The sequence below is a fragment of the Triturus cristatus genome, chromosome 10, assembly GCF_964204655.1.
Source record: "Triturus cristatus chromosome 10, aTriCri1.1, whole genome shotgun sequence".
Taxonomy (NCBI): Eukaryota; Metazoa; Chordata; class Amphibia; order Caudata; family Salamandridae; genus Triturus; species Triturus cristatus.
In genome coordinates, this window is record NC_140593.1 from 953,036,721 (window position 1) to 953,049,794 (window position 13,074).

General features: G+C 50.4%; 1 protein-coding gene across 27 annotated transcripts in view; it reads left to right on the forward strand.

Moving 5' to 3' along the window:
- The window catches only part of OBSCN (obscurin, cytoskeletal calmodulin and titin-interacting RhoGEF), a 1,809,553-nt gene that overhangs the window by 472,055 nt on the left and 1,324,424 nt on the right, over positions 1–13,074 (forward strand). For all 27 annotated transcript variants that reach the window (XM_085628811.1, XM_085628818.1, XM_085628815.1 and 24 more), the window contains exons 33-35: positions 3,624–3,890; positions 4,419–4,688; positions 5,189–5,455. In XM_085628811.1, coding sequence (XP_085484937.1) covers positions 3,624–3,890; positions 4,419–4,688; positions 5,189–5,455 — 804 coding nt within the window. The remainder of the gene's footprint in view (positions 1–3,623; positions 3,891–4,418; positions 4,689–5,188; positions 5,456–13,074) is intronic.

Here is a 13,074-nt window from a genome sequence, read left to right on the forward strand (position 1 = left end):
AGGGCAGCACCTCTTCAATTAACTGGTATGAACGATATCGGTGAGGAGCCCTGAAACAGCTTTTATCCATGTATGGTTAGTTGCTTGACAAAGGTCCTAGCAATTGTCACGAAATATGACTTTTAGTCCAAAATCTCATAATTTTGAGAAGCCTAGCACACATATTATAACCTGGTAAATGTATTTGTTTCTTTTTTTCTTCGTTTTTAGTATTTTAATGTGTCGATTGTATTGAAATATTTATAGCTTTAGAACATTTTATTGTTATACATGGTTTAATCTTGCCTGTATGGTTATAATTAACTGATGCATTAGGTCAATAAAACTGAGAATTTAAATAAATAAAAAATCTTGTAATGATGGCTGATAACACTGTAGTTGAATTTTAAGACACCATATTATCTGGTTCCTGTATAGTAGTGGACATTGTGCTGTTGCATTTTGCTTGACGTATTTATGCATATAGACTCACCAATTTGAAAATTGGGGATAAGTACTATCAGAATTTAGGATAACAATTACTAAAATTGTTTGATTAAAAATCCTATTCTGCAATGTACAATATGCTGCACAATTACTGACATAGAAGTAACACATTGGTTAGCTGCTTCTGTAGTGGGTAGAAACTGAATGTAAACTGTTAGTACTCGCTGTCGTTATGATGTAAGAATTTACTATCTTAGTCAGCCCACACTATGAGGTGTTGTTACATATCATCAATAATGTTGCATGTGGTTGTTAATTAACCATTTCGTTTGCCAAATTAGCCATTTTCTCTCACCAACTTAATGAAAATGTAGCTAAAGATGGAGCACCAAATCTCACATGATTGTTCCACATTTTCAACAACAATATGGGTGATCAAAACCAAAGAATTGTGCTAATGACAAATGAACCATTTCCTATAACGTGTATATGGTTTAATACTTTAATCTCTTCATCAGATAGCTGTGTCTCACAACGTATGATACACTGGTGTAGGAAGTGCCATATCACTTTATCCAAAGGACAATGGATAGTATAATGCACAAGTGAGATAGTATCCTTAATTCCTGCACTCATGAAAACAATATTTAATAAAGACTTTTACAGAAAATGACAGATTTTTTGTGACTTTACCCTACGAGGAAACTGCTTGTCTCTCCAATTAACTACTTGTTAGTACCTTTGATGATACATACAATAGTGGTACTCCTGGTTTTTCATGTAGAAAATGGATACAAAGGACATTTCCACATAAAGAAAAGCATATACAGAAACATTAAGTTGTCTAGATTTTTGTAAAAAAGCTGGATAAGCAAATTTGTGTTGCTCATTTTTAGGAATGCTTGTCCTCTTTTAGTGTTGTAAATTCATGCACTTCCAAATGTGCAAAAAACCAGTGTTCAGCTCTCATTTTGAGTGAATTTAACCCACTGGCTTTAACTGACATCAAACTTTGATATCCTTTTGCTACCTGCCACATAAAAATGATTTACCGGGAGTAGTCCTATACTGAAGACAAGAAGTGTGATTGATTTACAAAAATAAGATGACTCGAATGCACGGGCGTAGCTTAGTCAGTAAGATTGGTGGGTGTGAGCTTCACATTTCCCAACAATCATGCTGGCAGGGGAGAGGGAAAGGAGTGTGGATTGTTAGGGGTATTTAGAAAACACAATATTTTGCAAAATCAATAATATTTTTTACGACCATCGAAAACTGAGACGAGAGAGATTGCATGTGTGTGTTTTTGTCTGTATGTATGTACAAATCTCAGGTGAAATCCAACAGACACCTCGTCATACCCAATTGAAAGCACCTGTATCTCATTAGGGAGGTGTAACACCCCAATTACCCCACTGAAGCTACGCCGCTGCCCGAATGCGCTAATCATGGTTGTCCAGGAAGAAGGCAAGCAGAGTACGGAGACGGTCAGTCAACGTGCTGCCTCATCCAGTCCTTCATTCATGCAGGGACTCTCATTGAGGTCCATTTTGGAATTAAAAGGAATGTGTATGAACTCTCAAATGCCAGACATCCCCAGTTAGTCAGCATTTTCCCATTAACCCCTTCTATTAAGAGAATCCTCAACACAGTTAGCCTTAATACTCTAATACTCAGCTACAGGCACCACTAATTTGTGCTTCCACCAGATAATGCTTGCCTTTGGGAGTTAACTCACTGATATCCTTTCAATATGGAGTATATATATATCTTTATCTTTGGAAAACACTTTATCAAAAAGGGTTCATGGCGCTTGGGTGGTGCCATCATAAGGAGACCAGCTTGTATAAATAACTGGGAGCTTGGCTCCAGGATTGCACCTCTCACCTTCAAGATTTGAATGCCCTGAAGCCCAAGCTTGCCTCACTCATTTTTGTCTTCCGGAAACTTCTGGCAACACCACAAATCCCTCACTGAGTCCGTTACTCTATGTGGTGAAGGCAAACTATTTCTAACTTTGGCCTGTGATGCCAAAGCTTTCCTGAATAAACTTACATTGTTTCTAAATGGTGCAAAATGCAAAAGTCTTCTGTGCTGTCTTACCATTGTAACTAATGAACTGCAAGTAACAAAAGAATCTCTGACAAAAGCAGTAACCCACTGACCTAGCCACATAAAATAAAGTTATGTGATGTGCATTGTACACACTCTTTGCAGCAGGCATTTTAACCCTCTATGCTGTTTTAGATAAGTCAAAGCTGCCACTAGACAAAACTCCGATCCCTCCTCAACAGGAACAATAATCATCAGAGTTATCTTGATTTGGTATTGTTGCATGAAAACGTTTGGATATAAGTATTTCTGCTGCCGTTGCTTTCAAACACATATCAATTTGCAAAATACAGTGTCCTCAGCTCAGTGATAAACTATCCCCAGTAACAAAACAGGCCCCCGGGAACAAAACTGGTGCCACACCCTTCCAACGCCCTGGGAAAACGCCTGATTCTTGCTTTGTCCAGTCCAGCCTTGTTAATATTAATAAGACCGGTCATTCTTTCCCACCTGCAACATAGGTCGCATTGCAAAACTAAGAAAGGTAACAAAAGGTTGGTGGGTATTTTGTGACCAGTCTTTTAGTACATCTGGCCCATGGTATATAAATTAATTCAATACTTGCAGGGGTCACAAATGAACCTGTCTAGTGTGCGTTCAATAACATCAATGTACAGTTGTAACAAATGAAACGATATGAAGCTGGTGAGTATAACTGCTAAGCCCATTATAACTACATCACACCTTCAGTTGATGATCATTTCTTCATGCATGAGCTCACATTTTTATTCATACATGCAAAAATGTGTTTTTTTCCGAACCAATCCCAATATCTTTATTATGACAGACACTTATGGAGGCACTAGAGATCAGCAGCGGCCGCTGCGGTAGGATCGGTGGGGCGGTGGGACCGGGTGGAGAGAGATTTTTGAGTGACGACCATGAGGGAAAATTTAAATAAATAATTTTCCCTCATGGTCATCTCTCGGAATCCCCCCCCATCCGGTCCCACCGCTCTTATCTGCAGCGGCTGCAGCTGCTAGAGCGCAAATGCCTTATTTGAACTGCATGAATTTGAGTGGATTTTTATTGTTCTTAGAAGACCTCTGGTTGACTTAGGATTGTCTGCTTTCTGTGTGATTCAGAAAAGCCTGTCATGTTCATGAAGTCCTTGGACGATGCTATTGGCGAAGAACGTGGCATGATCACTCTGCAGTGTGAAGCATCAAAACCTAATTGCAAGCCTGTCTGGAAGAAAGATGATCTGGTGCTCACCCCTGGCAGCAAGTATGAGCATCTACAAGCCGGGAAAACTCTGGGTCTCATCATCCACGACCTGACCAAGGCTGATGCCGGTTTATACACATGTGATATCGGTACTGATGTGGCCAAATCTACAGTCAGTGTTCAAGGTAAGTCATTTTTAGTCCTGCATGTTCTAGTTTCCCTTCTCGACTGATTTTCTTCTTATTTGCTTCTCAGTCCCTGGTTCCCGAATATTCTCACTCTATTTAACTTTGGTTGGAGTCATCACACCATTAACAGGGTTATATCTCCTCCTTTCCAAAGAACACACATTTCCCTTTTGTTTATCCTCTTTCACACTCCACCTTTAGGCCAAGTTGCCAACTGCTGTACAGCCAGTTGTAACTGAGTAGTCTTTATGTTCTTAAGCTCAGCCCACTGGACTTCATCCCACACCGCTATTTTACCAGGTACAAGCAGGTTGTTTCTTAGCACCTACTTTTATCCAACTGAACTGTACTTGTTTTATTGACCTCGGTAAGATGAAATCCCCAAATTAGTTCCAACTTGTATGTTCCGGAAACCTCTGCACTGTAGCAGAACATTGCCCTTCTTGTATTTTTGTATGTGCTTGAACAATGGTTTTCAATGTGAAATTGTTCACTGTTTCTCCATTATTGACTTTGTTCTTGCAGAACTCACCATTGGAGTCACCAAGCGCCTAAAAAGCACAGAGGTGAAAGAAGGGGAGAGCTGCACCTTCGAGTGCTTCTTGTCTCATGAAAGCATAGATGACTGCTACTGGACGGTGAATGGGCAGAAGGTGGACAGTGGTGGAAGGTTCCATGTGTCCAACCAGGGACGCAAATACACCCTCAGTATCAAGGAAACCGCTTCTACCGATGCTGGTGAAGTGCTCTTCACTGCCCGCAACTTGACCTCTAAGGCCTCCCTAATTGTAAAAGGTACAGAAGATGGCTGGATATGTACTGACTAACCTATATTTTTCTCAGCTGAACTTCTCTCCAAACACTGACACCAATTTAAGTGCTGGTAAAAGAAATAGTCTAACTTTACTTCATTTATGATGCACCTCTGTAGATCCATTTTGCTGTCCTAGATAATATGACCAGGCTGCATCATGGTGGTTCTTAATGAGCAGCACGATGCCTTTGCCCTAGAAGTGTTGGTTTAGTTGCCCATGTTGATTGGTAGGAATTAGTTTATGAATAATCAGTTCAGCATTTCTTGAGGCTTAAGTAAAGGACATGATTATTGTTAAGGGCTTCAGAAGAGCCCTGCTAGTGCTGTGCAAGTCAACAAGTGTATTGATTTGCAACCAGGAGAATTAAACAAAAGTGTGCTGCTAAAAATACTTGCCAGTGTTAAAATCTCCAGTGTGCATGTAGAACGCCAAGTGCAATGGCCATGAGATGGTAAAAGTGTCTCTGATTTCTTCTTTTAGAAAAACCAGCTGAAATCATCAAACTGCTACAGGATATGACAGCCTTCACAGGACAGGACCTTACCCTGAGTTGCGAACTCTCAAAGCCGTCCACAAATGTGAAATGGTGCAAGGATGGCAAAACAATTCGGAGGAGCCAGAAATGTGAGCTGTTCCAGGAAGGAACCCAGGCCAAGTTGATCATTCACGATGTGACAACTAAGGACACTGGAGAGTACATGTGTGAAACCGAGATCTCAAAGAGCAAAGCTTCCATTGAAGTGAAGGGTGAGATGAACAATCTATTGCCTCTGTTTATCTATACTTCCCATATTAAGCTAATATGCTATTTCAGTTCACCACCATCATCAAGTAATAAAAACTGGCCATGGTGCATGGCCCCTCATTGCAAGACATATTGGGACATATTTACAAGCACCTATCACCACCGAACCATCACTTCTTTTCACACTCCATAGACGTAGCGTCATTTTCAATATTTACAAGGTGGCGCTAAGCCCCTGAGCGTGGCTTAACACCACCTTGTAAGTATACCCCTTTCCGCCACAGTCTTCTGCGGCAAAGGGGCGTGCAATGGGTGTTGCTGTGGGTATTCCACCGCAATACCCATTGCTTTTTGACGCTGCCCCTGATTTACAAGGAGGTGTACATTTGTGGCAGCGCTAAAAAACTAACACTATGCAATGGCACATGAGGTGGAATGATTTTGTTTCTCCTTGTTTTTGCTTTTTCTATGTGTGCTGCATTCTGCAACACACATAGAAAGAGCAAAAAGCCAGTAATGATTGTTTTTGTGCATGAAGGTGTCCCTTCCTGCACATAAACAATCATTAAATAATGACGATTTGCTACTTCTGTGTGTGCTGCAAAATGCAGCACACACAGAAGTAACAAATAGCCATTATGGATTGTTTATGTGCAGGAAGGGACACCTTCCTGCATGTAAACAATCATTCCCTTCAATGCTGGAATCCTTGCACTATGGTACAAGGGTGCCTGCATTGGCGCTAGACAGATTATTTTAGTGCCAGCGCTAGGGCAAACATAGGGGTGCACCATATAGTAGTAAATGCTATCTGCTGGGCATCCTTTACAGTCAGTAAGCAAAACCAGTAAACTAAACTGGACATTCTGCAAGGGCTCTCTTGAGTTGTGTACTTTCAATGTGTATTTTAGTGTAATGCACACATGAGTACAAATGAATATCAAACTTACATATCCATATATCTGATAGAGACTACTAGTCGCAGATTCCTTCACGTAGAATTATCCCCAAACGTGAGACTGGATCTGGAAACTTTTTGCCACAGCATCCCTGTGCCGGGGGTGGGGCGACACCACGTGACTCTTCCCAGGCGTCGTCCGTGTACGTGACATCAGCAAGGTCACATAAGACCCGCCCCGGTGCGCCAACGTCAATTTTTTCCTTTTCTGCGTGTAACGCGGATCCGTTCCTTGCTGCGGGGCTGTTTTAAGGCCCCCTTTCTTCCATTGGTGGAACAGTGTGCGAATGCCTTCGAGCTTTAAAACTTGCACGTTTTGTGGGCGTCTATGTCGGCGATGGACCCTCACCTCATTTGCATGTGGTGTTTGAGGGTGGATCACGGCACCACGAATTGTGCGGCATGCCAAAAGTTGAAGCCGAAGTCGCGGCGGTAGCACCGAATGAAACGTCTCTTCAGGTCGACGTCCTCCCCTCGGTCTGCTTCGGTGGACGGCTTCAGGTCCGGCCGCGGTCGTCGTCCTCGCCTTTCTCCGATGTCACGTGAGTGTCACTCCCCGGTGGGTAAGTGTCGCAGTTCGTCCCCGGGGGCTGGGTTCCGGCCTACCGGGGGCATGGACTCTCCACGGGTGATGCGGCCCTGCGTGTCATCCTATCCACCGTTTCCTGGTGCTGGGGCGTCGAGATTCCATATGGAGACTTACGCGGCGGCTTTACAGGCCTTGCTGGCGTCTCCTCCTCTTTCCCCTCCTGGGGCGTCGACGGATCCCTCGCCTTGCACAGGGCTCTCCGCGGTGTCGCCGGTAGACTGGGTCGGATCCAGGCTTGGAGGATGTGGTGCTGTTGGGGTGCGGCTCCTCTGGGGCACCTCCTTCAGGCCACGGCATGTCTGCCTCGCCGCAAACCCGCAAGGGGGGTCCCTGTGGTGTTGCGGGAGGTCGCCGGGGCTTGGGTTGCATCCCTGAGCCCCTCTCAATACCCTTGGCAGGGTGGTCCTGTCTAAGGCCAAGGTGATGCCACTACGGCGCCGGCAGCAGCTGGACCGTGCGGAGCCACAGGGGTCGGTGGACTCTTCTCTTCCTGCTCCGGGTCGAGGGCGGACCCCTCGTCCCTCTCCGAGCTCCTCTCGTACCTCCTCACAGGCGGCTGCCTCGTTGGAGGGCAAGTCGGAGATTGTGTCGTCCCCGGTGCCGCCACAGGGGTTGCCGGGCGACCTTCGCCTCCTTCTGGGCCGTGGCCGGTGGAGGGCTTCGGGCCCCTCACCGGGCCCGTCCCGTTCCGTTCCCCCACGCAGGTGGTCACCTCGGCGGGGTCGGGCCGGCGCGCCTCCAGCTCTACTCCGGTCCCCGATCCGGACTCCGCTGCGGGGTGACTTGGAGGTCCCTTGCCCGGCAACGCCGGATGGCGCCGGTGTCCTACCTCAAGCAGCGGACTCTACGGCTCCGCGCAGGGGTCGTATCACGGATTCGTCTTCGGACGCTCCTTCTTCTCCGGAGGCAAGCTGCATTTTGGTGTTGTCCTCCCCAGAGACTGGTCACCGTGTGGTGTCCTTTCCACCGGCGTCGAAGGGTGGCTCCCCGACCTTCCTGAGGCAGGGGTGTTTGTCGGTAGAGCGGCAGGTCCCTCATTCTTTGGCTCCTCCTGAATTCCAGGTCTGGCCCTTGCCTGCCCCGCTTGGCCTCGGGGACGGCCGCCTTAGTTTGCAGCAGTTGCCCACAGAGGAGCTGCTTTCTCCACCGTGGGGCCCTACGGATGCGGCCTTCGCTCACGCAGTATCCACGGCTGTGGGCATCCTACGCATGGGTGACCCGGTAGCTCACTTTCCGGCGGACCATCTGTTGGAGGTCCTCCACCAGGGCTCTGGTGGGAGGGAAATCTGAAAGAGACACGTTAGTGATAGATTCCTTACCTTAGAATATTTCCCCAGGCGTCAGTCTGGATCCAGAAAGTTTTCTGCTTAACAGTACCCCTGCTCCGCGCCCGTCACTGGCATAGTGCGCACCAGGACGACGTCACGGAGACTACTTTGGCGCCACCCATGTGCGCTGACGTCAGTTCTTTCTTTTTACGCGCCGAAAGCGCAGATCTGGATTGAGCACGTACCTCGTAATTTTTTGACCACTTTTTAAGACTTTTTGTCTTCTCCTCTTGTCTCCTGGTGCACATAGGGATGCCCGGCTTTAAGTCTTGTGGGTCGTGCCACCGTAATATGTCTCGGTGGTGGACCCCCATGATGTCTGCCTCTACTGCCTGGAGATCGACCACGACTCCCGGGATTGTCAGGACTGCCGTGCCATGGCCCCGAAGGCATTGCGGGAGCAGCGCCAGAAGTTGCTGGATGTCCGGCACTCCTCTCGCCGCTGCTCCGGGTCTAGGGGCCGTTCGCGGGTCGGCTCACGGGACTGCCACCATCGTTCCTCGGACTCTAAGTCTTCACCTTCAGATTCCAGTAAGCGACACCATAAGAAGTCGAAGAAGCGTGTTTGCTCTCCGACGTCTCCCTGCCGCTCCCCGGAGGCGGACGTGGGGGACAGGGGCTCCTCCCCTGCGGCTCCTCTGGAGCCTGGGAGTCCCGCGGCCTACCCCGCTCTACCCGGGTCCTTCGGCGACTCCCGAACAGCGGCAAGAGTTTCTTGCTGCCTTGGACTGCCTGTTTAGGCCTCGGGCTCCCGCCGGTGCGCCTGCGGGCCCTGTTTCCAGATCCGGTTGACCCGGCGGCACAGCCTCCAGCACCAGCCCCGGAGCCACTGGATCCAGCGCCCACGGCTCCGGCCCCGGCGCTGCCCTTGGCCCTGGCCCCAGCGCCGCCCCTGGCTCCGCCACAGGCGCTGCGCTGGGTGCCGTTTATCCCACCCCTGCCTCAGTTCTCGGACCATTTCCTTCCGACCTGGGATCCTCATTGGGATGGAGCTCCAGTCCGGCGCCGGCCAGAGCCGTTCCTGGCGCCGCTCCCGGCGCCGCTTGCCTCTTCTCCCGCTCCGGTCCTGCCGCCGCGACGGCTCCGTCTACCCCGGAGCCGGATGAGGACTGGGACGGATCCGAGGCCCCCTTGCGCGGCAGTGTGACTCCGAGCAGGATTGGGTGGATGACCTTCAAGACGCGTGTGAACTTGATGTGTCTTCTGACCTGGGGTTTGCCTCGCCTCCGCCTACTATGGAGGAGGGCGCTTCCTACACCATGGTGCTGCGTCGAGCCGCAGAGACTCTCCCCCTCGACCTCCCTACGGTGGCCCTTAAGACCAACCTCCTTACGGAGGTGCTCCAGACGGCGTCTGTCGTCGAAGCCGCTGCTCCCTTTCAATGAGGCCCTTACCGAAGTCCTCTTGGGTACTTAGTTGCGCCCGGCCTTGGGGGCGCCGGTGGATAAGAACGTCGCTAGGCGTCATCGCCCCGTGCCTGGTGATCCCGCCTTCATGACCACTCACCCCACACCTGAGAGCCTGGTCATTCAGGCCTCGACATCGCAGAGTGCTTTTCCCTCGGCTCCGCCGGACGAGGACTCTAAGAGGCTGGACCAATATGGCAAGAGGTTGTTCTCCTCAGCCAGTTTGGGGTTGAGGTCGGTTAATACCGCCTGCTTATTGGGCCGTTACTCCCACGCAGTGTGGGATTCGGTGGCGGAGGTTCTGCCTCAGTGCTCTGAGGAGGTCCAGGCTGTCCTTTACCAAGCAATTGCGGAGGGCAAGGATGAGGCGAAGTTTGCCACCAGGTGTGGTTTGGACGCGGCTGATTCATTGGGCAGGGCGATTTCCACGATGGTGGTTTTCCGACGCTATGCCTGGTTGCATTCCACTGGCTTCTCACCTGATGTCCAGAGCTCGCTCATGGACATGCCCTTCGATGGCTCCCGCCTCTTTGGTGATAAGGCTGACAATGCCCTGGAGCGCTTTAAAGACTCTTGTGCCACGGCCAAGTCTTTGGGTCTTTCCTCAAAAACTCCTGCCACAACGGGGTTTCGTTCCTTTTGTGGCCAGTGCAGGGGTACCCAGGCGCGCCCTTCCAGCAAGTCGGTGCAGAGCCAGCCTCAGTGAGGCCGCAGACGTGGGTTTCGCAGGGGCGGATCTGGTAACAAGCGTGCGGGGCAGGCCACTTCCACCCCGCTGCTTCCGCCTCGAAACCTTCCTAATCCGAACTTCCGGGGGCACCCCACGCCAGTGGGTGGCAGGGTACACCTCCACCTCCACCACTGGTGCAAGATTATGTCAGACAAGTGGGTGCTGCAGATAATCTGCCAAGGTTACTCACTCCCCTTTCTGTCCTCCCCTCCTGCCATGCCACCTCGGTACCACCGCATGTCGGGGGATCATTTGGCTCTTCTCCTTCAGGAAGTCACGGCCCTCCTGGCCAAGGGGGCCATCGAGTGCATTTCCGATCAGGAAGTAGGGAGTGGTTGCTATTCCAACTACTTCCGGGTCCCCAAGAAGGACAAGGGGGGCCTGCGCCCCATCTTGGACCTCCGGGACGTCAATCGCTTCCTCCGGAAGGAGAAGTTCAAAATACTGACTCTGGCTCAGGTCCTGTCTGCCCTGGACCCTGGAGACTGGATGGTAGCGTTGGACTTGCAGGACGCTTATTTTCACCTTCCTGTTCTGCCGGCCCACCGGCGTTACCTGTGCTTCATGGTAGGCCAGGAGCATTTTCAGTTTGCCATGCTCCCCATCGGCCTTACCAGCGCCCCTCGGGTGTTCACGAAGGTGATGGCGGTGGTTGCAGCTCATCTGCGCAGGTCGGGGGTGTCAGTCTTCCCCTACCTCGACGACTGGCTGTTGAAGGCGGGTTCGCCCCAGGCAGTTGTCTCCCACCTCCAGACTATGGCCAACCTCCTGCATCTGCTGAGGTTCTCCATCAATGTGCCGAAGTCGCACCTGAGTCCCTCTCAGAAGCTCCCTTTCATCGGAGCGGTTCTGGATTCTACGCTGTTTCTGGTTTATCCTCCCGAACAGCGAGTCCGGGATATTCAGGCTATGGTTCTGCTCTTTCAGCCTCTATCCCGGATTTTGGTCAGGATGTCCCTCCGGCTTCAGGGCCTGATGGCCTCCTGCATCCTACTGGTGCCACATGCCGGATGACATATGCGGGCTCTGCAGTGGGACCTGAAGTTCCAGTGGGCGCAGCATCAGGGCAACCTATCCAATCATGTCCAGATCTCGGAGGGCACTGCACGGCAATTGCAGTGGTGGCTCACGAATCGCGATTGGCTCAATGGCAGATTCCTCTCCCTTCCCCAACCGGAGCACACGGTAGTGACGGATGCATCCCTCCTGGGATGGGGGGGCCACATGGGAGAGGCGGAGATCAGAGGTCTCTGGTCACCGGTGGAGTCCCGGCTCCATATCAACCTTCTGGAGCTGCGGGCGATCCTGCTTGCACTGAAGGCATTCCTTTCCTCTGTCCGGGGAAGTGTAGTGCAGGTGTTCACAGACACCACCACTACCATGTGGTATTGCAACAAACAGGGCGGGGTGGGGTCCTGGACCCTCTGTCAGGAGGCTCTGCGCCTCTGGACGTAGCTGGAACATCAAGGCATTACATTGGTCGTTCAACACCCGGCAGGTTCTCTGAACGCCAGGGTGGACAAACTCAGCCGCCGGTGCATGGTGGATCACGAGTGGCGTCTGAACTTGGACGTGGCGCAAGGTCTCTTTCTGCAATGGGGAGAGCCTTGGTTAGATCTATTCGCCACCGAAGAGAACGCGCAATGTCATCAGTTCTGCGCGTTGGAATTTCCAAGGCGGCACTCGCTCGGAGACGCTTATCGTCTCGACTGGAGCTGCGGTCTGTCGTACGCCTTTTCGCCTGTACCACTTCTGCCCAGAGTGCTGAAGAAGATCAGGCGTGACCTGGCCCAAGTTATTCTTGTGGCTCCGTCTTCTTACTCTCAAGACGGCTTTCCTGGTAGCTATCACCTCTGCCAGGAGAGTGAGTGAGCTCCAGGCTCTTTCTTCCAAACCTCCTTTCCTTTCTGTTCATCCGGACAAGGTGGTTCTGAGGAGACGTCCTTCTTTCTTGCCAAAGGTTGTCACGCCCTTCCACATCGGGCAGACCATCACTTTGTCCACCTTCTTTCTGCCTCCGCATCCTTCACGGGAAGAGGAGCGACTCCACCGCCTGGACCCAAAACGTGCGCTTGCATTCCATCTGCAGCGTACACAGCAGTTCCGGGTGGATGATCAGCTCTTTGTTGGCTACGTGGGCGCCAAAAGAGGTCGGGCGGTGCACAAATGGACCATCTCTCGGTGGGTCGTTCTGTGTATCAAAGCATGTTACTCTTTGGCCAGGAAGGAGCCTCCTGTGGGTCTGCGTACCCATTCGACCAGGGCAACTGCAGCCACTACTGATGTGGGATGCGGTGTCCCCTTGCAGAATATTTGTCAGGCAACTACGTGGGCCTCGCTGCACACGTTTACCAAGCACTACTGCCTTGACAGTCAGTTCCGGAGAGACGGCTTATTCGGCCGTTCTGTGCTCCGTGACTTTCTGGTGTAATCTTGTTCGCAGTCCCACCACCGTGGTTGGTATTGTTGGGGTATTTATTCTAAGGTAAGGAATCTATCACTAACGTGTCTCTTTCAGATGCACAAGTTACTACTTGTGTAACAATATATCTGTAAGAGACATTAGTTAGTGATAGATTCCTTACCGCCCCACCCATCCTCCCTGTTCTG